This window comes from Hyla sarda, chromosome 3 (assembly GCF_029499605.1).
Source record: "Hyla sarda isolate aHylSar1 chromosome 3, aHylSar1.hap1, whole genome shotgun sequence".
Taxonomy (NCBI): Eukaryota; Metazoa; Chordata; class Amphibia; order Anura; family Hylidae; genus Hyla; species Hyla sarda.
In genome coordinates, this window is record NC_079191.1 from 273,014,306 (window position 1) to 273,038,879 (window position 24,574).

The following is a 24,574-nucleotide window of genomic DNA, read 5'->3' on the forward strand; positions in this document are numbered from 1 at the left end:
GGTACAGTGGGCCAGAAAATTATAAATAATAATAAAACAGGATATGTTCCCAGAATGAGGACCCAGAGCATAGCCAAAACTAAAAAAAAATATGCCTGCTCCAAACCCTATGCTCTGAATCATCATTCTGGGAATGTGATGTGTGTGGTCGTCCCTATCCTGTTGCCTCAAATGCGCACCCGCTCAGGTGGAGAGAGCGCTGCGCATTTGAGGCAACATAAAAAGTCCCCGATGATAGTGACTCAGTGACCTATGACCCATTTCTGAAAAAACACCACCAGAGGGCTTATCAGGTTTTTTTCCCCCAGGTTTTTTTTGGCCAATTTAGTGGTTAATGGGGGTTAGAATTTTGAATGTACTCTGGACTTGTTACATTGGTCAATTTATGGAAAATTCTAATGAAAAGGGAAAATTTAGCGCTCCATGGAAGAGTGATACTCCCTGAAGCAGTTTTTTATGCAGAGGCCCGGATTATCTGGGCAAGTGTCACACTGAGTGGTGGTGTCCTTCCGTATCCCCTTCCTGTGACACACTCTGCATCTGGGATCGTCCTGTCCTTCCAGTGCGGGGGACCTCACCTGGAAAGTGCTGGCCTGGGACGATCCTGGCGCCTATAACTCCAGACCCTTGGGAAGTCCGGCCTGATCTTTCCCGGTCAGCAAATATCAGGAACCTTAGGACTTTTTCTTGGTACTGGAGGAATGTCCCTGTGTTGCCAGCGTACTGGGATAGTACAAAAGCGTTGTACATGGCAACCTGTACCAAGTAGACCGCAACTTTTTTGTACTATGCCTGTGTTTTCCGCATGGCGTTATATGGCTTGAGGACTTGATCTGAGAGATCAACTACCCCAATATACCGATTGTAGTCCAGAATACAATCGGGCTTGAGGACCGGTCCCACGGTACCTCGCACAGGGACAGGGGTGCTGTCATCCCCATGAATAGTGGTGAGTATAAGGACATCACTCTTATCCATATACTTCACCAACAACAGGTTATCATGGGTCAGGGCACGGGACTCACCCTTGGGAATAGGCGTCTGGACCAAATTTAGAGGGAGGCCTCTCTGGTTCTTCCGCACGGTCCCACAAGCGGACGTGGATCTGGCGGAAAGGGATTTGAACAGAGGGATGCTGGTATAAAAGTTATTTACGTACACGTGGAAACCCTTATCCAGCAATGGGTGCATAAGGTCCCAAATGAGTTTCCCGCTAACACCCAGAGTGGGGGGACATTCTGGGGGGGTTCAATACGAGAATCTCGTCCCTCATATACTCCAAACTTGCAAGTGTACCTGGAGGTACTCTCGCAGAGTTTGCAGAGTTTCACGCTATACCGCGCCCGCTTGAGGGAATATACTAGCGGAAGATGAGTCTCCCCTTAAAACTGATGAGAGACTCATCTACCGAGAGGTCCCTGAGCGGTACGTAGGCCTCCAAAAATTTGGCCCCAAAGTGATCGATGACCGGCATAATGCAGGCATTTCCGAATGGCCTCAAACCGCTTCCTTGTCATCGCCATACTGTAAAGCGGGGTCTGATAGAGGACGTCCCCGCTCCAGTCAATGACGAGCACTTGGTTTTTTGAGCAGGCCCATATGCAGAGAGAGGCCCCAAAATGTCCTCATTTCCGTTGCATCAATGGCGCGCCATTCATTGGACCTGGCCAAAAATGAATCGAGGTGGTGGGCAATGAACTGCTGGGCATACCAGTTCGTTTGCTCAACCTTGTGATTGACCCGGCTGTCACTGAAAAAAAACTTTAAAAAGTCTGGAGGGGCAAGCTGTGCATAACTAGCTTGCCCCCTGACTGGTGAGCAGTTAAGGGGTTAAGAAATATACTGGCAAGGTTTTTAGCCCCCTCCCCCGCCTGTAAAACTTGTGGGTAAATATAGTGGTATGTCCCATGGGTGGGGGGGAAGGAGTGCACCAATCAGGGGTTTAATAGTTTTCCGGGCTTTCAGGGGCCCTCCCCTGGGTATTTATAGCTGTGGTGCCTCCCTTCCCCCTCAATCTGCCCAGGACCCGGAGTTTTGGCTGCCGATTGGTATGTTTCTACCCCTTATTTATGGCCCGGATGGAGCAGGAGGGTGAGGGCTGGCATGCTCCCTTGTGGCTGAGCTGGCCTCCCCTCCTGTTGCGCCTGAGACGGGTTCGGGAGGCTGGCGGACCTCTCACAGTCCCGCTCTCCTTTCCCACTATGGTACCTGTGAGCCCTGTCCCGCCCGTTCCTTTTGCCCTCTTCTCTGCCGTGGCCAAAGTCCTCTCCCCTGCCTGTGCCTGGATCCCTCCCTCCGGGTGTGCTCCTTATGAGCATGCTCTGCTGTTTTCCTTGTCCCCCCTGTCCCCCTCATTGTCCCCTCCATCTCCTTTTCCTTTCTTGCGGTCCCCTCCATCTCCTCCCCCCCCTGTTCCCCTCAGTCTCTGGAGGCAGCGGCCCCTGGGGGGCTGCTGCTGTTTTAACCCCCTATACACGAATGGACGCTTATTAACATCCATTTGTGCGTCTCCAGCTATAATGCGCGCTCACAAGGTGAGCGCGCATTATATCCTCGGGGTCCCGGTTGCTCTTAGCAACCAGGACCCATGCTACTGCCGGACATCGTCGATCGGGCAGATGTCCGGCATTACATCTTTAGACGTGGCGATCTAAGTTCATCGCCGAGTCTGAAAGTGTAATTCCAAGCATCTACTGGGACGCAGCAGGAGGGTCACTTACCTGCCTCCCGCGCGTCTGCTCGTTGATTGATTGCTCCAAGCCTGAAATTCAGGCTTAAGCAATCAATCATTGATAGCACCGATCATTGCCATGTTAATACATGGCAAGTAATCAGTGTCAGGATCAGTGTGTGCAGGGTTATGGCTCCTATGGAGCTATAACATTGCAAACCAAAAAAAAGTTAAGTTAATAAAGGTCATTTAATCCTTTCAATAATAAACGTTTGGTTCGCCCACTTTTCCCCATCCAAAAAAAAAAAAAGTGTGTGTATGTATATGTATGTATATGTGTATGTCTGTATGTATGTGTGCGTATGTATGTATGTATATATATATATATATATATATATATATATATATATATATGTGTGTGTACATAACTGAACAAATAAAATGCTGTGTATTGCAGACATGCAAATATGTGGTATCGCCGCATGCGTGCATGTCTGGGGTATAACAATATGTGGTCATTTGAAGTGCTCCGTCTATGGCGTACGCGCAAATATATAAATAAATGAATAAATCAAATAAAATAAATTTAAATGAAAATAAATAAATAAATAAATAAATATTAAATTTAAATATATACACGAAATACATAAATAAATAATATTGGTAATAATTGAATAGTTACATATGACAGTTCTGATTAGCATATTTGATCATTTTTTCTACCGTATGTATGAATAAACAGCAATCTCAAAATCCGCAGAAAACTGCAAGGGTACTGCGGACTACTTCGGATCACGGCGCAAACTATTTGAGCCCTCATACCGTCCCCTCTCATTTACCCAGCTCCTCACCCACACCACACTAGCACCTCCCCCCTTATCTCCCCCTGCCCACTGCGACCACCCCCCCTCCCCATCACCTCTCTGCCCCGTGTACCCAACCCCCCCCCCCTGCTGCCGCTACTGTCCTTCTTCCTCCTGCCTCTCCAATGCCCCCTGTGGAGGGCACCCCCGTGAGTGCCCGCGACCTGGCGGTCTCCAGCGTGCCTTGCCCACGCCTGCGGCAGTGGTGAAGTGGTTCTTCCAGCTGTTGTGCTTCTCCATCTTCTGGAATTGGTGAGTGTTCTGATGCGGGGCTTGGCCCCTTCCCTGCATATGTGCCCCGGGTGCGCTAAGGGCTGCTGTTTTGGTTGGTTGGGGTGTTTTCAGGAGTCGTGCAGTGGACAGGCCTGCTTTCTGTCCCCCGTTGCAGCTCACGGGGAGCTCGCTCTGTTCCCGGATGTGGCCGGTTTGGTTGGTTGTTGGTGTGGTTTGCTTTTCCAGTGGTGCTGCTGGGTCTTGGTAGTCAGTGGGTTTCTGCCATGCTTGGGTTTTGTTTGCGCTTTTCCCTTGGTATTGGTTGTGGGACTTTGGGTGCTTGCTTCGGAAGTTTGTGTTCTGGACTTGTAACGATACTGTGTGGGTTGGCATGGCCCCTGCGCTTGGTAGTGCTCTAATTTGGTGTTCCTTTTCTTCTTTTCTGGGGTGTGATATGAGTGATCGTGAGGCATGTTGTCGGTCTGACATTCGGGGAGTTGTCACTGCTATTACTCTTTCGGATTTCTTCCTGTGCTCGGCTTGTTGCACCTAGTGCTTCACTGTTTGGAGTTACAATTTATTTTGGGGCTATGCTCTCTGGAGTCGGTATTGGGTGTTGACGCTTTGTCCCGTTTTTCTCTGGCAGTGGTTCCGGAGGTTGCTCCCTCGGGCGGAGTCGGAAGGTTTACTCGTGTGGCTGGCCCGTGGGTCATCGTGGAGAGTGGTGTGCATTTCTTGGTCCGCTTTGGTAGCTCCTGCGACTTGGTCGCACTCACGGTAAGGCGTTTGCGAGTGGTTGGCTTGGTGTGGAGGCCGGGATGTCTACAGTTGAGGTGGGTCCCAGAGGTTCCAAATGTGTCCAATGTGATTTGTTTTTTCATACCTGGAATGCCCTTTGTAGTAACCTTCCAGGCTCTGATGTTTAATTCCTATTTCTTTTCATAGGATGTGATGATGGAAGTTAACTGCTGTGTCACCTCTCCAAGGAGGTTCGAGATTTGGGCTGTGTTCTCCGTGCATCCAAATAACATTCTTAGTATGTGCCGCCGGGTATCTTCACCTGTTCATGTGAATCACCTTCTATTCAAAAAAAAAAAAAAAAGGTGGGTGGCTTTCCCACTGTGCTGCGATCCAGTGGGGTGCGGTTGGCGCATGGCAGGGGGTAATTTTTTCTTTTCTGCTTTGCGGTTGGTGGGATGTTGGTGTGTACCCAGGGGCTGGGCCCACGAGTGGGTGGCCTTGCTGTCGGCGACCGTTTTCTCCTATCAGTTTTTGGGTCGCTTGGTGGCAGCTGCGGGTCGGATTTTTGGTTGTCGCTTTTGCGTCGTTTTGCTGATCCGAGGTTTTGCGCTGGCTTTTTTCGGGGCTATGTGGATGGGGCACTTCCTTTCTCCTCGTCTGGGACTGGGGTGTCTGTTTTTTGGGTGCCTATTTTGTGCATTTCGCGAAACAGTAAAGGAAAAAAAAAAAGGCCCTTTTGTCCGAGACTGCTTAGGCGATCCGGGTAGCGCAGCTTGTGCTGCATGGGGGTCAGTGAATGACAGTTTTTTCGGGTTGTCGTCCTTTTTTCTTTATTGCTCCCCGCCCCCGATTATTCAGTTTCGAGTTTTTTGTCTGTTTTGGGTTTTGCTTTTCTTTGATAGGATGGGGTGTTGGGAGTTTGAGATTTGCCCTCTTTTGTATCGGGGCCGGCGGAGATGACTTGGTTTCCGGAGAGGATAGTGCAGCGCGTGGGGCGCTGGCAATCTGCATGTTGCGTTGCTATTTTCGCCCAGTTTGATGTTTCCCATATGTGTTATGTTTTGCGAGCGGCTTTCCGCAAGGTGGTGGGAGTGCTGCGGCACTCTTCGGTGTATGGGCGTGTCTGAGAGATGAGTTCACACAAGAGTTATTAAAACAAAATAAAAAATAAAAAGGTCCTGGCAGCAGGTACCTCGGATTTCCTGAAGAGGAAATGTGTTGGGCGGATTTCCTGGAGAGGAAATGTGTTGGGCGGATTTCCTGGAGAGGAAATGTGTTGGGCGGATTTCCTGGAGAGGTAATGTGTTGGGTGTGTCCGGGGGCTGAGGTGGCCCCAGGTGTTGGCTATCCAGTATCTCTTGGGTGGGGGTCGGAGCCCAGTGTAGGGCTAACTGGTCTCCTCCGTGGCGGTAAGAAGACGGTGAAAGCGGGGTCAACCCGGGGTAGACCTCCACACAGGGCAGTGGGGCAGCACCTCTCGGGTTGGCAAGAAGCCAATCGGTGTCTTTGTTACAGTTAAATTGTTATTTATATAAGTAATTTTATAAATAAAGCTGTGGCCGATCCCCACCCACGAAAAAGTTGAATTGTTGTTGTGTCAGTTATTATTTAATTATTTATTGTAGTAAGGGGGAGGGGGAGTTATAGCCTGCTAGGAGGTAATTGGGTCTCAACAGTCTAGATCAGTGAAGCCAGCATGGTCAATCCGGATTGCTGAGTCGCCAACAAACTCAGGAATCTGTGGCTGATAACCCTCTGGGGGGCTCCAGACAGGGTCAACGGAAGAGGGCTCCGGTGCACTTGTCTGGGGAGCCGGACTCTTATTGCGAGCGGCATTGCCACTCGTACTAGTGTCGGCCACTGGGTCACTTTCAATGGGGGGTGCGTGGCCTTGCCTGGCGGCGTCTCCGCCACCATACAGGGGACTCATCATCACTACTAGATGATGAGGAGGACGAGGAAGAACACAAAAAAGTAGGATCTTCCTCGTCCTCACTGGCAGATTCGGAGTCGGAGGCTAAAAAAGCGTAAGCCTCCGCTGCCGAAAATGGCCGGCAAGCCATCGCCTTTTTTCTACGGTGGTGGGGGGAGGGGCGGTGACTGGGGGGGAGGGTGTGTGTGCGGGGGGGGGGGGGGGTGTGTGAAGTATGTAGTGTGGTGCTTGGTGTACTACTTTATATAACGGTGTGTGATTATCCCTCACACACCGTTATAATGGGGGGGAGAAAAAACACTGCGGCCAAAAAAAGGGGTGGCGCACACAGCGCCCTGAACCCCCTAAAAGGTCCCTGGTGACACTGATCACAGGACCCTAGGGGCCGATTAGGGGGTCAGGTGGGGGGGGGGGATTATTATTTTTTTTTACTTTCATTTTTATTTTATACTTTCACTTTTACCCGGTCCTCTTCTGACACCACTGCCCGCTGACTGAACTCAGAGAGCGGGCAGAGCTGCGTGAGGGGACTGTTAACCCCTCCTCTGCTGCGCTGCTATTGGCCGGACGATCGCCGGCCAATAGTAGGGTTGCTGGGGCGGTGACAGTAATGTCTCCACTCCCAGCAACCGAAGGTGATTGGCGGTGTATCGTACACCGCTAATCACCTTAGTTTTCCGGGTCATTGGGTCGCAAGTGACCTGAATGACCAGAATCACCGCAGATCGTTTGCGTGAATTCGCGAGCGCTCTGCTGCGATCGCCGACATGTGGGGGTCCCGGGACCCCCTTCGGCGTTTGCATGGCATGCCTGCTGAAAAATTTCAGCAGTCATGCCATTCCGATCTCTGCAGGGCGCTGCGGCAGTGGCTGGAATATACCATGACGTACATGTACGTCATGGGTCCTTAAGTACCGGGGTCCCATGAAGTACATGTACGTCATGGGTCCGGAAGGGGTTAATGTGTTCAATAACATTCTATGGAAATGAATATAATAAAACATAATAAAACCAAACTGCAGCAATTCAAGTGTTGTTCCAATGTTGGAATTACTGCTTTTATATATTATACAATGGCCCAGATCAATCTGCTTGAAACACAGACTGTCTGGTGTTGCCCATAGCAACCAATCACAGCTTAGCTTGCATATCTTATTGAGCTTTGGTTAAATGAAAGCCGAGCTGTGATTGGTTGTTATAGGCATAGCCAGATCAGCTTGGATTAAAGGGGTATTCTGGGCAAAAACATTTTATCCCCGGGGGGGGGGGGGGTCTCTTTTTACATGAGCTGCAGTGGCTGCCGGGCCTGTCATGTGACGTCCCTGACGTTGGGTGGAGATGGCGGCACAGCGCAGAAGGACATCACCCATCAGTGCGCCCCTCCGACTCCCGCCGAACGGGATAGACCTAGGCCTGGTAAGCATGTTAAACTAAGTGTAACACCGCAGTATGGGAGGGTGTTATTGTATGTATCTCATATATTGGCCCAGGGGGATCAGAGGGGACATACTTTCAACCTTTGGGGGAATATTCGTGAAAAAGGTTGAGAACCACTGGAAAGACTTTTTTTTGTTTAGTGAGTCTGCTACATATATATATATATATATATATATATATATATATATATATATATATAAAACAAACTATCATTGTTGATAAACAAAGTTACAAAATTATAAACAAAATTATTAAAACCTGACAGCGATTTCTGCTAACAGAAGAATAAGGGACATATTTTGGAATATACAAACAAACCAACGGTATATTTACCCCAACTCTGCATTTTTTTTATTTTAGTTTTAATATTTTAGTTTTTCCCTCCCAACTATTTCACAGAGCCACCCCTGTCCAGACTCCCCTGCTAGGGGAATATCTTATCCAAGATACCATTGCCCCCATGTCTATGTCTTTAACCGTTAGGGGGCCAGAAGTTCCCAATGTTAACCAGGATCCTATTGTGGACTAAGAGCCACATTCTGACCCTATCCGTGGCCCACTCTCTGCTGGCAGCCTACTCATAGCAAGTTTTCCATGCTGAAGACTTCTGGTCTAAGGTGAATATAAACTCATCCTCCACCTTGTTCTATTGAGCACTCTTGTAGTTACCGTATTTTTCGCCGTATAAGACGCCCTTTTTCTTCCCCAAAACGGGGGGGGGATAAAGTTGGTTCATCTCATACAGCAAATATACGCCCGAAGCTGCTGCAGGCGAGAGCGGGAAGTCAGTGGTAAGTACAGAGGCTGTGGCGGTGCGGTACAGCGCTGAGTACCCGCTCCCCGCCCGCAGCAGCCTCATGACCGCCGGTGAATTTTTCACCTCACACTGGCTATGTTTATTGCCCTACGCCTGGAACATACAGATCCGGGCGCCGGGCAGGTGAATTACTAATAACTGTATACTAAAAAACCAGGGTGCCTCCAGCTGTTGTGAAACTACAAGTGCCAGCATGCTCGGACCGGCAAAGGCTGTACGGGCATGCTGGTAGTTGTAGTTTCACAACAGCTGAAGGCACCCTGGTTTTTAGTATACATGAATTAATTTTTACCTGCTCTGGCCGGCCCCCACCTGCAGCCGCACACGGGAGCCGGCCCGGGCAGATAATCATAGGTTTTCCTATGCCGGACATAAGGATGTCCGCCGGTCACTAACCATTCTCCGCCCGCCGCGCGTCCTCCTCCGGTCGTCCTGCGGTCTTCCTGCGATCCTCCGCCTCTTTATGGTTGTACGCACCAGACGTCAGTGAAGTCCCGTGCGTACAACCATAGAGGCGCAGGAGGACCGGAGGAAGACGCGCGCCGGCCGGGGCCTGGCGAGTGACCGGCGGCGCGTAATCTTAAGTGTTCCGGTCACTGCTCCTCCGGTCCCAGCACCTACTGCTATGGTCCCTAGGCCATAGCAGTAGATTGTGAGACCGGGCCAGAGGAGCGGTGACCAGAACACTGTGGGGGCAGCACACAGACATACAGCCTCCAGCCGTACACTGTATATGGCTGGAAGCTGTATGTCTGTGGGAGGGAGCTGCCTACCATTGTGGGGGAACTATACTGCCAACTATTGTGGGGGGGAGCTGCCTACCATTGTGGGGGAACTATACTGCCAACTATTGTGGGGGAAATATACTGCCAACCATTGTGGGGGGGGAGCTGCCTACCATTGTGGGGGAACTATACTGCCAACCATTGTGGGGGAACTATACTGCCAACCATTGTGGGGGAACTATACTGCCAACTATTGTGGGGGAACTATACTGATATAAAATATTTTACTACAATATTTGGTTCAGAATCTTTTTTTTCTAGATTTTCCTCTTTTAAAATTGGGTGCGTCTTATATGCCGGAGCGTCTTATATGGTGAAAAATACGGTAGTTCTGGCTAGCCTTATCGGGCATGGCTTGCTCACGTTATCACTTTTTAAATGACATTCTCTGGCATCTGTCTCCGAAGGACATCCATTTTACCAAGGGTTAAGCCCACCACCAGCTACCATGTTGAAGACCAGTGATCTTTCTCCATCTGATATTTTCTACAGGACTAGAAGTTCTTCTTCCATTACATGACTCCTAACTCCATTTTTTTTTTCAAGATCTTTCTTCAGCATGGATTGGATCTGGTACTGGTTGTAGTATTTTTCCTGACATGCAGATTATTTTCTAAGAAGTCACCCATCTGGCTACTTTTTGGTTAACCACCATACTTTATGACCTCATGGTCCTTGAGGTATTCAGTCATTTCCCTACAATCTTTAGTGTGAGATTATTCTGCAAATGGTTCATAGTTGTTTTGGTGGTGGTCACTTCCATCTATTCCGTGCTGTTCTTCATCCAGTTTTATTCCTGTCCCAATTAATACCTGATTAATCCCCGCTGTCTAGCGCCACTGCTGTGGTCTTCCTTGTCAGCTTTGTTTACTTGGCTGCAGAGATAAAGTGCCTGTATACTCATGTCACTATTACAGCCAATCCAAAATCTCAGGCTATGTTCACAAGGCAATGTCCGTACCGAAAATCTGTGTGGACATTGCCCCTGAATGCAGAGCACTGGCATAACATGCCGGCCCTAGGACCACTGGAAATGTGCCGTCTCATAGACATTAATGTATTCCATGCGAAGTCCGCAGAAAGAATAGACATGTCCAATCCTTCTGAGGACTCCGAAATTAGAATTTCTGGCGTGAAAATCCTGCTATGTGCACAGCGCAGCAGAATCCCATTGAATACAAATGCAGAATTCCACACAGAAATTCTGGCATGTGAACATAGCCTCAGGGTTTCATGTCCTCTTTTGCTGAGATTGGCTGTTTTGTTGACATTGTAAAACATGTCAACTAGGCTGGCAGGGATGATCAGTGTAGAGGTGCTGGATGCAGTATGGAATAAACTGGTAAGTAGAGGTTTGTTTGTTTGTTTTCACACTAAAGCATTTCTGGTGCAGCAGCCTCCCAATCTCTTCAATGGGATTTTGCTATGCAGTGTACCCTGCAGAGTTCCGCAGCAGACGTTCATTTTTTAGCCAGAACCCACGTGTACTACATTGCTGTCAATGGTGGCGGCGCATGTCCTTGCAGTCCTAGTGGCGAAGGATTTTATCGTGGCTGAATTTATTATGACAGAAGTTTAAAACTCCAGTCCTAAAGAACAAGTACACCAGATTGGGATGCACCCAATTTATAAAGGGGTACAGATCCTAAATTTGATGCATCTTTTATTGACCCCACTCCACGCTGTGAAATGTACTCATCTATGCGCTGGAGTAGATTTCTGGCATAGTTTACACTCATTTCTGACACTCATTTCAACCCACTGGGCCGAGGGAGATTGTGAGACACCACCAAGCCCAGATCACTATGGAACAATTCTAGAACAAATGACACCAGAAACACTTTTTATCTTTTAGATGCACGTTTTTATTAAAGAGCTTTATTTGCACTTTTTAATTATATTTTTATTAGGGCGATCTTACAGGGGCATTAGCCACATTGCACCTGGACATGTACCCCAAAACAGAGGTCAGTCCAGTTACAAATAGTAGTAAATCAGGTGGTGGCCACAGCTACTAATGCCCTTTTAAGAGTGTCCATAGCAGTAGGCAGAGGTTTCATATTCTATTAAATAATGCAGCTTGTGACTCTTTCTCGGGTCCAGTACAGAGTAAACCTGAAGAAGAGCCACCACCGGGTAATCCAGAGGAAGGCGAAGAAAAACCCCGGAGATTTCAATCTCAGGGGAAAAAATAATTCCTTCCTGACCCCACAAGGGGCGATCGGACATAACCCTGGATCACGTCTATCGTCTGCCTCCTGCTGCTGAGTGTGACTATTACCATCTCTATACAACACAATGGTACTTATACATCTCTATACAATACAATGATAATTATTCATCTCTATACAATACAATGCAATGATACTTCTACTCTATACGATACAGTGATACTTAGACACTATTCAATAGATCCCCCTTAAAAGGGATCCCGCTTTCTCCATCTGTATCTTCAGCAGCTTCTTTCTTCAGCTAAATCTTCAGCCTCTTCAGCCACAACTCAGCAGCTCCAGCTGTGTCTCCTTCTTTTATGCAAGTACATCATTGTGATGTCACACAGTGTTGGTTTTGTGATGTCATGTCTTGCCAAGGATATCAAAGCAAACGGCAGCCATTTTGTTGGTCTTGTTATGAAATTGCTAATGCTAGCTACTGGCCTTAGATCATTTATTCTCCAGAGATGCAGATTTAACCTGTTGAAGACCAGAACATTTTAATATTTTTGTTTTTCTTTTACCCTTGACTTCTAGGAGCCATAACTCTTTTATTTTATTTTTTATCTACAAAGGCCTTTTTTATTGCAGAGCCCAATGTCCTTCATTTTACCACAAAAATGGACTACAAAACCAATAATGAATTATGTATGGGTGAAATTGTGGTGGCCTGGTACAGGAGTTGTACCCCTGTACCCTAGCTGCCCTGCCAGGCAGCCTCCCTGCAGTGTCCCCTGGGCCCCTGCACCTGTTCCCTTGTACAGTTATCATTATGCTGTGTATTGTACATAAAAGTGTCTTTAAGAACCCGTTGACATGTGATTAAACAAGTGTCATGTGATTAAGGAATATCCAGCGCCAAGTGCGGTAAAACCACAGGTACTTTATTGTAGGATCAGCTGATACAAACTTGCATCAGGCAGGAGCAGACACGTTTCGGACCATCACAGGTCCTTAGTCATGGCATAACACACAAGATAAAATCCAAACTTGAAATATTTTCTTAGGAACATCTCATGTATCATGACATGACACTTAATAAAGACATGTGGCAAACATGGAAATGGAACAATGGAACATTAATTCAGGCAGAAAAAAACCACACAAAAAATGAATGCAATTATACAGCAACCCTACACAAAGTAATAAACAAAACAAAGCAAAAAAATATATGACTCCGGTTGTTTATTTAGCTGCTTGCTCTGCCTGTAGATGCCAGTATGTGGGATGCACTTCAAATCCCCTCAAAACCAGCATGAGATGTCACATATCAGATGCCAGAGGTGAACAATTTAATATATCAGCCTTTTCCCGACTTTTTCTGGACCAACATAATGGGGATGTATCCACATTGTGCGCTAATGCAATAGAACGGGTCAGAAACAGAGTTAGAGGGGGCGATTTTAAACGTAAGTTATTCAGTAGAGAATCCTATTGGATTTTTGTGTTAAACACAAGAGAGAATGGAATGAACTGGACCTAATATTGACCTATTGATGTGTCCATCTAATTTATCCTGCCCCCCTTATTTCTTTTTTATTTTCATTTTTGTTTATTACTTGGTGTAGGGTTGCTGTATAATTGCATTCTTTTTTTTTTTTTAAAGTAAACTTTATTAAAGGTTTTACAAAAAGTAATCAAAAATTAAAGAAGAAAGTATCACAGAAGTAAAGTACAATACATAGGCATCACAAAGTACAGTGTCTACTTAGGGGCCTAGATTGACACAATCCCCTAAAACCTCCATAGCCTGGACACATAACAGGGAGTGGCCTTATAAAGCAGACGGGCATCGGCGTGGCCGTGGCACTAAGTCCCGTCATCAAAGCAGACAAAGGGGTGTAAAACTCAAAAGTGAGATGCAGTACAACGTACCAATGGTACATCCCATCCGAGGCAAGTGCAACCAGACATAAATAATCAACATTTCAAATCGTTATAAAAAGAGGAGGGAAGGGAGTCCTTTCCAAAACAAGCACAGCTCAAGTGATACTACAAAGCGAGTATAAGTGACACCGGGCACTGATAGTGGGAGTGATACACAAGTGGTAAAGGTGGAAAGAAAGATAGTAAAGCAGAAGTAAAGTGAGAGTATAGGGAAGGGAGAGGTCAGTAGAGACTTAACCCCTTAAGGACACATGACGTTCTCATACGTCTCCATTTCCGAGTCCTTAAGGACACATGACGTATGAGAACGTCATGTGTTTTACCGGCCCCCCGCAACCATCTGGAGCGGAGCCGGTCCCCGATGCCTGCTGAAATCGTTCAGCAGGCATCGGGGCATATCGCCCAGGGGGGTCATTATGACCCCCCATGTTGGCGATGGCCGCAGATCGCTGGACAATTCAGTCCAGCGATCTGCGGCGGATTCCGGGTCAATCGGGTCTCCAGTGACCCGGTGACCCGGAATTATTGGATGATCGGGGCCGTCAGAGACGGCCCCGATCAGCCAGAGCCAGCAGGGGTGAGGTGGCACTGGTGCCACCTCACGATCGCCCTGATTCGTCGGCCGGATTACCGGCCGACCAATCAGGGCGCCTACTGCGGGTGTCACTCCCGCAACCCGCTCCGCCCCTCTTCCGGAGGACGTGAGCGGGTGCGGGAAGACGACCCCCGGTGCTGGGGACCCCGATCCCCGGCGTCCCTGTTGGGATCGGGGCCCCAGGAGCAGCGGCGGCGGCGGAGACGACGAGGGACTGACCTGGTGCAGCGAGGATCGTTGGAGGTGAGTGACAGCCTCCTGCTGTTGCTTAGCAACAGCTCCCAGCATGCAACAAGGGCATGCTGGGAGCTGTAGTTATGCAACAGCAGGAGGCAGACCACCACAACTCCCAGCATGCCCTTATGGGCATGCTGGGACTTGTAGTTTTGCAACAGCTGGAGGCACATTCTTTCTATGGAAAAGTGTACCTTCAGCTGTTGTGTAACTACAACTCCCAGCTTGCACAATCAGCTAAAGTGCATGCTGTGAGTTGTAGTGGTGTATCTGGTGGTTGCATAACTACAACTCCCAGCATGCCCGTTGGCTGTCGGTGACTGCTGAGAGTTGTAGTTTTGCAACAGCTGAAGGCACACTGAGTTAAGTAGTAAACCAGTGTGTCTCCAGCTGTTGCATAACTACAATCCCCAGCATCCCCAGCCAAAGTAGTATGCCTCCAGCTGTTGCATAACTACAACACCCAGCATTACCTTCCACTGTCCGTACATGCTGGGGGTTGTAGCTTTTGCAACAGCTGAAGGCACACTGGTTGCAAAACACTGAGTTTGTTACCAAACTCGGTGTTTCACAACCAGTGTGCCTCCAGCTGTTGCAAAACTACAACTCCCAGCATGCACCGATGGACCGTACATGCTGGGAGTTGTAGTTTTGCAACAGCTGGATGTTCCCCCCCCAATGTGAACGTACAGGGTACACTCACACGGGCGGAGGATTACAGTTAGTATCCGGCTGCAAGTTTGATGTACGGCAAAATTTCTGCCGCAGCTCAAACTGCCAGCGAGAAACTACTGTGAACCCCCCGCCCGTGCGACTGTACCCTGAAAACACTACACTAACACACAATAAAATAAAAAGTAAAAAACACTACATATACACATACCCCTACACAGCCCCCCTCCCCTCCCCAATAAAAATGAAAAACGTCTGGTACGCCACTGTTTCCAGAACGGAGCCTCCAGCGGTTGCAAAACTACAACTCCCAGCATGCACTGATAGACCGTACATGCTGGGAGTTTTGGTTTTGCAACAGCTGGATGTTCCCCCCCCCCAATGTGAACGTACAGGGTACACTCACATGGGCGGAGGATTACAGTAAGTATCCGGCTGCAAGTTTGAGCTGCGTCAAATTTTCTGCCGTAGCTCAAACTGCCAGCAAGAAACTACTGTGAACCCCCCGCCCGTGCGACTGTACCCTAAAAACACTACACTACACTACCACAAAATAAAATAAAAAGTAAAAAACACTACATATACACATACCCCTATACAACCCCCCTCCCCAATAAAAATGAAAAACGTCTGGTACGCCACTGTTTCCAAAACGGAGCCTCCAGCTGTTGCAAAACAACTACTCCCAGTATTGCCAGATAGCCGTTGACTGTCCAGGCATGCTGGGAGTTTTACAACAGCTGGAGGCACCCTGTTTGGGAATCACTGGCGTAGAATACCCCTATGTCCACCCCTATGCAAGTCCCTAATTTAGGCCTCAAATGCGCATGGCGCTCTCACTTTGGAGCCCTGTCGTATTTCAAGGCAACAGTTTAGGGCCACATATTGGGTATCGCCGTACTCGGGAGAAATTGGGCTTCAAATTTTGGGGGGTATTTTCTGCTATTACCCTTTTAAAAAATGTAAAATTTTTGGGAAAACAAGCATTTTAGGTAAAAAAAATATATATTTTTTTACATATGCAAAAGTCGTGAAACACCTGTAGGGTATTAAGGTTCAAATTACCCCTTGTTACGTTCCCCGAGGGGTCTAGTTTCCAAAATAGTATGCCATGTGTTTTTTTTTTGCTGTCCTGGCACCATAGGGGCTTCCTAAATGCGGCATGCCCCCAGAGCAAAATTCACTTTCAAAAAGCCAAATGTGACTCCTTCTCTTCTGAGACCTGTAGTGCGCCAGCAGAGCACTTTTCACACCCATATGGGGTGTTTTCTGAATCGGGAGAAATTGTGCTTCAAATTTTGGGGGGTATTTTCTGCTATTACCCTTTTTAAAATTGTAAAAATTTTGGGAAACCAAGCATTTTAGGTAAAAAAAATATATATTTTTTTACATATGCAAAAGTCGTGAAACACCTGTAGGGTATTAAGGTTCACATTACCCCTTGTTACGTTCCCCGAGGGGTCTAGTTTCCAAAATGGTATGCCATGTGTTTTTTTTTTGCTGTCCTGGCACCATAGGGGCTTCCTAAATGCAGCATGCCCCCAGAGCAAAATTCACTTTCAAAAAGCCAAATGTGACTCCTTCTCTTCTGAGACCTGTAGTGCGCCAGCAGAGCACTTTTCACACCCATATGGGGTGTTTTCTGAATCGGGAGAAATTGGGCTTCAAATTTTGGGGGGCATTTTCTGCTATTACCCTTTTTAAAATTGTAAAAATTTTGGGAAACCAAGCATTTTAGGTAAAAAAAAATATATTTTTTTACATATGCAAAAGTCGTGAAACACCTGTAGGGTATTAAGGTTCACATTACCCCTTGTTACGTTCCCCGAGGGGTCTAGTTTCCAAAATGGTATGCCATGTGTTTTTTTTTTTGCTGTTCTGGCACCATAGGGGTTTCCTAAATGCGGCATGCCCCCAGAGCAAAATTTGCTTTCAAAAAGCCAAATGTGACTCCTTTTCTTCTGAGACCTGTAGTGCACCAGCAGAGCACTTTTCACCCCCATGCGAGGTGTTTTCTGTATCGGGAGAAATTGGGCTTCAAATTTTGGGGGGTATTTTCTGCTATTACCCTTTTTAAAAATGTAAAATTTTTGGGAAACCAAGCATTTTAGGTAAAAAAAATATATATTTTTTTTACATATGCAAAAGTCGTGAATCACCTGTAGGGTATTAAGGTTCACTTTACCCCTTGTTACGTTCCCTGAGGGGTCTAGTTTCCAAAATGGTATGCCATGTGTTTTTTTTTTGCTGTCCTGGCACCAAAGGGGCTTCCTAAATGCGGCATGCCCCCCAAAAACCATTTGTCGCTCCTTCCCTTCTGAGCCCTCTACTGCGCCCGCCGAACAATTAACATAGACATATGAGGTATGTGCTTACTCGAGAGAAATTGGGTTTCAAATACAAGTAAAAAATTTTTCCTTTTTATCCCTTGCAAAAATTCAAAAATTGGGTCTACAAGAACATGCGAGTGTAAAAAATGAAGATTTTGAATTTTCTCCTTCACTTTGCTGCTATTCCTGTGAAACACCTAAAGGGTTAATACACTTACTGAATGTTTTTTTGAATACTTTAGGGGGTGTAGTTTTTATAATGGGGTCTTTTATGGGGTATTTCTAATATGAAGACCCTTCAAATCCACTTCAAAACTGAACTGGTCCCTGAAAAATAGTGAGTTTGAAAATTTTGTGAAAAATTTCAAAATTGCTACTGAACTTTGAAGCCCTATGGTGTCTTCCAAAAGTAAAAACTCATAAATTTTATGATGCAAACATAAAGTAGACATATTGTATATGTGAACCCCAAAAAAATATATTTTGAATATCCATTTTCCTTACAAGCAGAGAGCTTCAAAGTTAGAAAAATGCAAAAATTTCATTTTTTTCATCAAATTTTGGGATTTTTCACCAAGAAAGGATGCAAGTTACCATAAAATTTTACCACTAAGTTAAAGTAGAATATGTCACGAAAAAAAAATCTCGGAATCAGAATGATAACTAAAAGCATTCCAGAGTTATTAATGTTTAAAGTGACAGTGGTCAGAATTGCAAAAAACGCTCCGGTCCTTAAGGTATAAAATGGCCTGGTCCTTAAGGGGTTAAGAGATACCTTGCATGACTGGCCGGGTCCTGGAGTCCCTGGGCATCCAATTCATGGAAGTCAGTAGTATCATGGGTGATCAGATACGTGAGGGGGTATTAATCGTCTTGTAGGTGAAGTGTTGTAAATTCAGGGGATGATATGAAGTCGATCCAGGGCCACCAAGTGGCATTAAATTTATCTAATTGGCCTCTGTAGTCTGCCAAGAGCTCTTTCATTCTACTCAGGTGCGAGACCTCCCGGAGCCAAGACGAGACTGAGGGTGGAACCGATGACTTCCATAGTCGTGGAATCACGGTACGGGCGGCCAGAACCAGGAAGTGAAGTAGACGGGCTGATTGTTTTGGGACCGTGTGCGGGATAATTGAGAGGAGGAGCAGTTTGGGCGACACAGAGATGGGGGAGGATATCAATTTGGACATAACATCTAGTACCTGGGTCCAAAACAGTTGGATGACCGAACAGTCCATCCAGATATGTGTCATGGTGCCTCACGCTCGCCCACATCTCCAGCATACATCAGAAACAATAGTTAAGCTCATGCGCCTTGCACGACGTGGATGAGCGGTGGCACCACAAGAATACTTTCCTCCACTCTTCATCACTAATTGTACATTGTAGTTTCCTCTCCCAGGCAGAGCAGAATGTAATGGGGTCTGTTGTGGCCTCATCCAGAAGTTGAGCATATAGGGAGCTAACCGGTCTGTATGTGGGGGATTTCGACACCCAAAGTTTCTCAAAAGGCGTGAGGTCACGATGTAAGTCCAGGCGGGCCTTATTGATCTCATAAAAATGTTTCAGTTGTAGATATTGGAATGCATATGTCGTAGTGAGGGGCGTGTCACCAACAATGTCCGATAGAGACTTTAATCCCTCATGTGTCAGTAGGTCCCTAAACATAGGTGAGTCCCTTCTACGGAGAGATAAATACAGGGATGCGGAGGTAGCTGGGGGGAACTCTGGGTTCCCAAAAAGAGGGGTAAGAGGACCAGTGGAAGGACACAATGACATGTTTGACAGATAAGTTCTCCGAACCTGCAGCACAGTTCTGGTAGTTGGGGGCACGTCCGTCAATACCTTTGAAGGCCAAGCAGTTTTAGGGAGCCAAAGAACAGTCCTAACATCCATGTCCGAAGACAGAAGTTTGAGCGTCACCCACTGTTTCTCCTTCCTATGATGGAACCCGTCTAACACTCTGGATAGTACTGTCGTCAGGTAATAGGAGGTGAAGTCGGGTAGGGCTAGTCCTCCCTCTCTCTTATGCCTAATTAGAATGTGTTGCGCTAGTCTAGGATGTCGGTGTGCCCACACAAATCCCGACTGGATAGCGGAGATCTCACGGAAAAAGGATCGCGGGAGGAATACAGGTGTGCAGGAGAACAAATATAGAAGGCGAGGAAGAACATTCATTTTGAATACATTGATCCTGCCCAACCATGAGAAATATCCACGATCTTACCTGGCCATGTCTGAGTGCAAAGTCTGTAAAAGAGGGGGGAAATTAACACGGTACGTGTCTGCAAAGTTGAATTCTTTTTTTGTGTGTTTTTTTTCTGCCTGAATTCATGTGTACATACACATCCATTGTTCCATTTCCATGTTTTCCACATGTCATTATTAAGTGTTATGTCATGATACATGTGATGTTCCTAAGAAAGTATTTCAAGTTTGGATGTTATCTTGTGTGTTATGCCATGACTAAGGACCTGTAACGGTCCGACATGCCTCGGCTCCTGCCTGATGCAAGTTTGTATCTGCTGATCCTACAATAAAGTACTTATCGTTTTACCGCACTTGGCGCTGGACATTCCTTTGTTATACTGTAGATCCAGTCCGGAGATGCTGCTGGCTAGCGCATGCGCTGGTACTGGAAACACGAGGGAGAGAGCTGTCCACACACATTGTTGCTTTACAGTGCCATGTGATCGTAACCCAGTGAGGTGTCAGTGACCATGTGACCTTAGGGTGACCTATGGGACCCCTCCCAGTCTCCCCCATATAAGCCCTGGGAGGAGTTAGCTCAGTCTCTTGATTTCCAGTTAAAGGGTACTCCGCTGCTCAGCATTTGGGACAAACTGTTCCGAATGCTGGAGCCAGCGCCGGGAGCCGGGCACTGCTCCAGATCTCTCTTATTGGAAGGGTGTCTTTTCCCAACAGCAATTTTAAGATCTCTCCACAGGCGTTCAATGGGATTTAGATCTGGATTCATTGCTGGTCACTTCAGACCTCTCCAGCGCTTTGTTGCCATCCATTTCTGGGTGCTTTTTGACGTATGTTTGGGGTCATTGTCCTGCAGGAAGATCAAATATCTCGATGCAAACCCAGCTTTCTGACACTGGGCTGTACAGTGTAACCCAAAATCCGTTGGTAATCCTCAGATTTCATGATGCCTTGCACACATTTAAGGCACCCAGTGCCAGAGGCAGCAAAACAACCCCAAAACATCATTGAACCTCCACCATATTTCACTGTAGGTACTGTGTTCCTTTCTTTGTAGGCCTCATTCTTTTTCGGTAAACAGTAAAATCATGTGCTTTACCAAAAAGCTCTATCTTGGTCTCAAGTTCATTTTGGCAAAATGTAGTCTTGCTTTTTTATGTCTCTGTGTCAGCAGTGGGGTCCTCCTGGGTCTCCTGCCATAGCGATTCATTTCATTTAAATGTCGATGGATAGTTCACACTGACACTGATGCTCCCTGAGCCTGCGGGACAGCTTGAATATCTTTGGAACTTGTTTGGGGCAGCTTATTCACCATCTGGACTATCCTGCGTTGACACCTTTCATCAATTTTTCTCTTCCGTCCACACAGGGAGATTAGCTTCAGTGCCATCGGTTGCAAACTTCTTGATAATGTTGCGCACTGTGGACAAAGGGAAATCTAGATCTCTGGAGATGGACTTGTAACCTTGAGATTGTTGATATGTTTCCACAATTTTGGTTCTCAAGTCCTCAGACAGTTCTCTTCTCCTCTTTCTGTTGTCCATGCTTAGTGTGGCATACACAGAAACACAATGCAAAGACTATGTGAACTTCTCTCTTTTTATGTGCTTTCAGGTGTGATTTTTATATTGCCCACACCTGTTACTTGCCCCAGGTGAGTTTAAAGGAGCATCACATGCTTGAAACAATGTTATTTTTCCACAATTTCGGAAGGGTGAAAAAAAAAAATTCCAGCCCATTTTTGGAGTTTGGTGTGACATTATGTCCAATTAGCTTTTTTTCCTCCCTTTTTGGGTTAAATTCCAATACACACAAAGGAAATAAACCTGTGTATAGCAAAAGACTTGTTAGGCTACGTTTCTACTTGTTTTTTTGTACTCTGTTTTTTGGGTTGAAAAAAACGCCTAAAAAAACGCCAGTGCAATTTTCTTCATCTGGAGTTTTTTCTAGAATTTTTTCTGGCATTTTTTCATTTGTGTGAAAATTGCACCTTGGCATGTTTTTTTTTTTTTTTTTTTTTGGTACCCAAAATTTGTAATGAGTACCAAAGATGTATTTAAGAATTTTTTTTTAAACGAAATTTTAATTAATTTTTAATAAAGTGTATGTGTTTAACTTTTTTTTCTCTATGTTTTACATTTTTAGGTAGTACTACTACTCCCAGCATGGGAGACTGTTCCATAATGGGAGTAGTAGTACCTGTACTAATAGACATATTGCCCCGAGTGTCAGTCGGGACACCTGATGCGATCGTCCATAATATAGCAGAGATGTGGAGTGGCTCTATACAGCGCTCAGATCTCTGCCAGTGGCGGATCCAGGGGGGGGGGCAACGGGGAAATTGCCCCCCCCCCCCCAGATTGCTGCCCCCCACCGTCTAGAATGGTGGAGCCGAAGCTGTAAGCTTCCGCTCCACCATTCACTAACCTAGGCAGTCACACACTGTGAGCTGCGGGACGCGATCCTCTGCAGGCCGGCGCGATGATCGCGCCGGCGCCCGGAAATCCCGTCCCCGCGGCCAGCATACAGTAAGTAAGAAGAGTATGCTCAGGGCCCAGGGGATTTGGGAGACAGAATATCTGCCACTGTTATGGGCACTGTATCGGAGGGGGAGGGGGATTTAAAAACTTAGGGGTGGGGGAGAGAAAGGGGAATTTTTAATGTGAGGTGCTGCAGGGCAAAGCACTGGGGGCACTATATGTTAAGAGCACATGACAGGGGGGCCCCCTGTGCTGTGCCCCTCACATATAATGCCCCCTGTGCTGTGCCCCACACATATAATACCCCCTGTGCTGTGCCCCACACATATAATACCCCTGTGCTGTGCCCCCCACACATATCATTTATATGTGTGGGCACAGCACATGGGGCATTATATGTGTGGGGCACAGCACAGGGGGTGAAGGGGTTACTGTATTGTATGCATCCATCACACAGTGTCTTTATCCTGTCAGCATTTAATGTTATCTCTTTGCTAGGAATGTAGCCGCGAAGGTTAATTAACCATATTAGGACTTCCTATTCTTACATGTGTTATGGCTTTCTCGATCATCTGTCTCTCCCATGAATTCTCTCAGAAACCTCCGTATACCTAATATTATAGGCTAGAGATTATACCAAATATTTGAGTGACGGAAGGAGGGGTGCAACCCCCCCCCCCCCCCCTATATTATGTGCTTACGGACTACTGAATAAACTAGAGTGAATTTGACCAGACAAACTGTTGTTACGTGTTATTTCTGGTAGATTCATTCTCCTGGATCCAGATAAAGACTTAAATCAAGCTAACCACCGAAGTTCGGTACCAGGGGTACTTAGATAAGATCAGATCTCCTTACAATCTGGGGGCTCGTCCGGGATCAAGAAAGTCATCCCCGGATCCGTATGAGGGATATCTGTTTTATCCTCTGGCTGATCCGAGGGCACTGACAGCGTCTCGATCCAAGTAAGTAGAAACTTTGCAAGGTCCTCAGTAAAACTGAAGAAAAAGTTGCTTGTAAATCTCCCTCTCTTCCACAGGAACCAACTCACCCATTCCGGGTAGGAGACCAGGTGATTGTCAAGGCCCTCCAGAAGGGAAAGAAGCCGGGGAGCTTCATCTACGGACAACCCACCGAGGTAGTCACCATCACCAAAATAGCGGTCCTCACTGAGCAGTCACCCACCTGGATCCACACCACAAGGATCAAGCTGTTAAAGAAAAGAGAGGTACTAACAGAGGCAGACAGCCTTGACCTCGAAAAAGGCGGAAAAGGGGTACAAACGGGGGCAGACAGCCCTGACCCCCAACTAGGCGAAGAAGGGGTACAAACGGGGGCAGACAGCCCTGACCCCCAACTAAGCGAAAGTCTCCATGAGTTCTGGCAGTTAATTTCTAATAATGACACTGATTGCGGAACCTTGAAAATGAAATACCCTTTGCTAACAGAGACCCCACACTCAGGGGCAGGTATACACATATACCCAGGGAATTACACATGCTATAGGGGAGAAAAGGAAGGTGTCAATAGAAAGAACTTTACAAAGGGATATTGTGCTAGTTATAGCTCTGTAGAAGTGTCACTCACTCAGAACCAAGTTTTTTCAATAGGTGACATTTACTGGATCTGTGGCGATGGTAAAATAAGGTTCAATCTAGAGGGCAAGTGGAAAGGAGAGTGTGTTCTAGCTAAAGCCATTATGAACATTCACATATTCACAGAAGGGGGAGAACACGTAAACTCTGCCACAAAAAGGATAAAGAGGTCAACACCTGCAGGTAGCGTCCATCCACATGTATACATAGACACGATAGGGGTCCCAAGAGGGGTCCCTGATGAGTTCAATGCCAGGAATCAAGTAGCTGCGGGCTTTGAATCTATTCTTTCTATAATCACTGTGAACAAAAATGTAGACTGGATTAATTACATTTACTATAAACAACAAAGGTTTGTAAACTACACAAGGGATGCGTTACGAGGTGTTGCAGAGCAGCTCCAAGCTGATTCCATTATGACATTTCAGAACAGAATGGTCTTAGATATGATTCTGGCAGAAAAAGGTGGGGTGTGCAAAGTGCTTGTGGATCCTACAACATGCTGCACCTTCATACCTAACAACACTGGTCCCAATGGTAAAGTAACTATTGCAATACAAAAGTTAGAGGACCTGTCTGCCGAACTAAAAAAGAACTCAGGTATTACAGATCCCTGGGATCAATATTTTGGATGGTTTACTAACTGGAAACATGCATTAACCTCTTAAGGACGCAGGGCGTATGGATACGCCCTGCATCCCGAGTCCTTAAGGACGCAGGGCGTATCCATACGCCCGTGGGAATTCCGGCCCCCACCGCTAGCCGGTTGGGGACCGGAGCCGGATGCCTGCTGAAATCGTTCAGCAGGCATCCCGGCATATCGCCCAGGGGGGTCATTATGCCCCCCCCCCCCATGTCGGCGATCGCCGCAGATCGCTGGACAATTCAGTCCAGCGATCTGC

At 46.8% G+C, this 24,574-nt stretch overlaps 1 protein-coding gene across 1 annotated transcript; it reads left to right on the forward strand.

Moving 5' to 3' along the window:
• The first annotated feature begins 7,736 nt into the window (after positions 1-7,736).
• Positions 7,737-24,340, forward strand: LOC130361050 (uncharacterized). The gene is made up of 2 exons (XM_056563612.1): positions 7,737-7,837; positions 23,117-24,340. Exons 1-2 carry the CDS (start codon positions 7,760-7,762, stop codon positions 24,338-24,340), a joined length of 1,302 nt encoding a protein of 433 aa, XP_056419587.1. The 5' UTR covers positions 7,737-7,759.
• The last annotated feature ends 234 nt before the right edge of the window (positions 24,341-24,574 follow it).

Bases quoted from the DNA above. Each gene is read 5' to 3' on its own strand.
- LOC130361050 (XM_056563612.1), top strand. From the start codon at position 7,760: ATGGCGGCACAGCGCAGAAGGACATCACCCATCAGTGCGCCCCTCCGA. The intron at 7,838-23,116 runs GTAAGCATGTTA...TCTCTTCCACAG, and splicing joins ACGGGATAGACCTAGGCCTG to GAACCAACTCACCCATTCCG.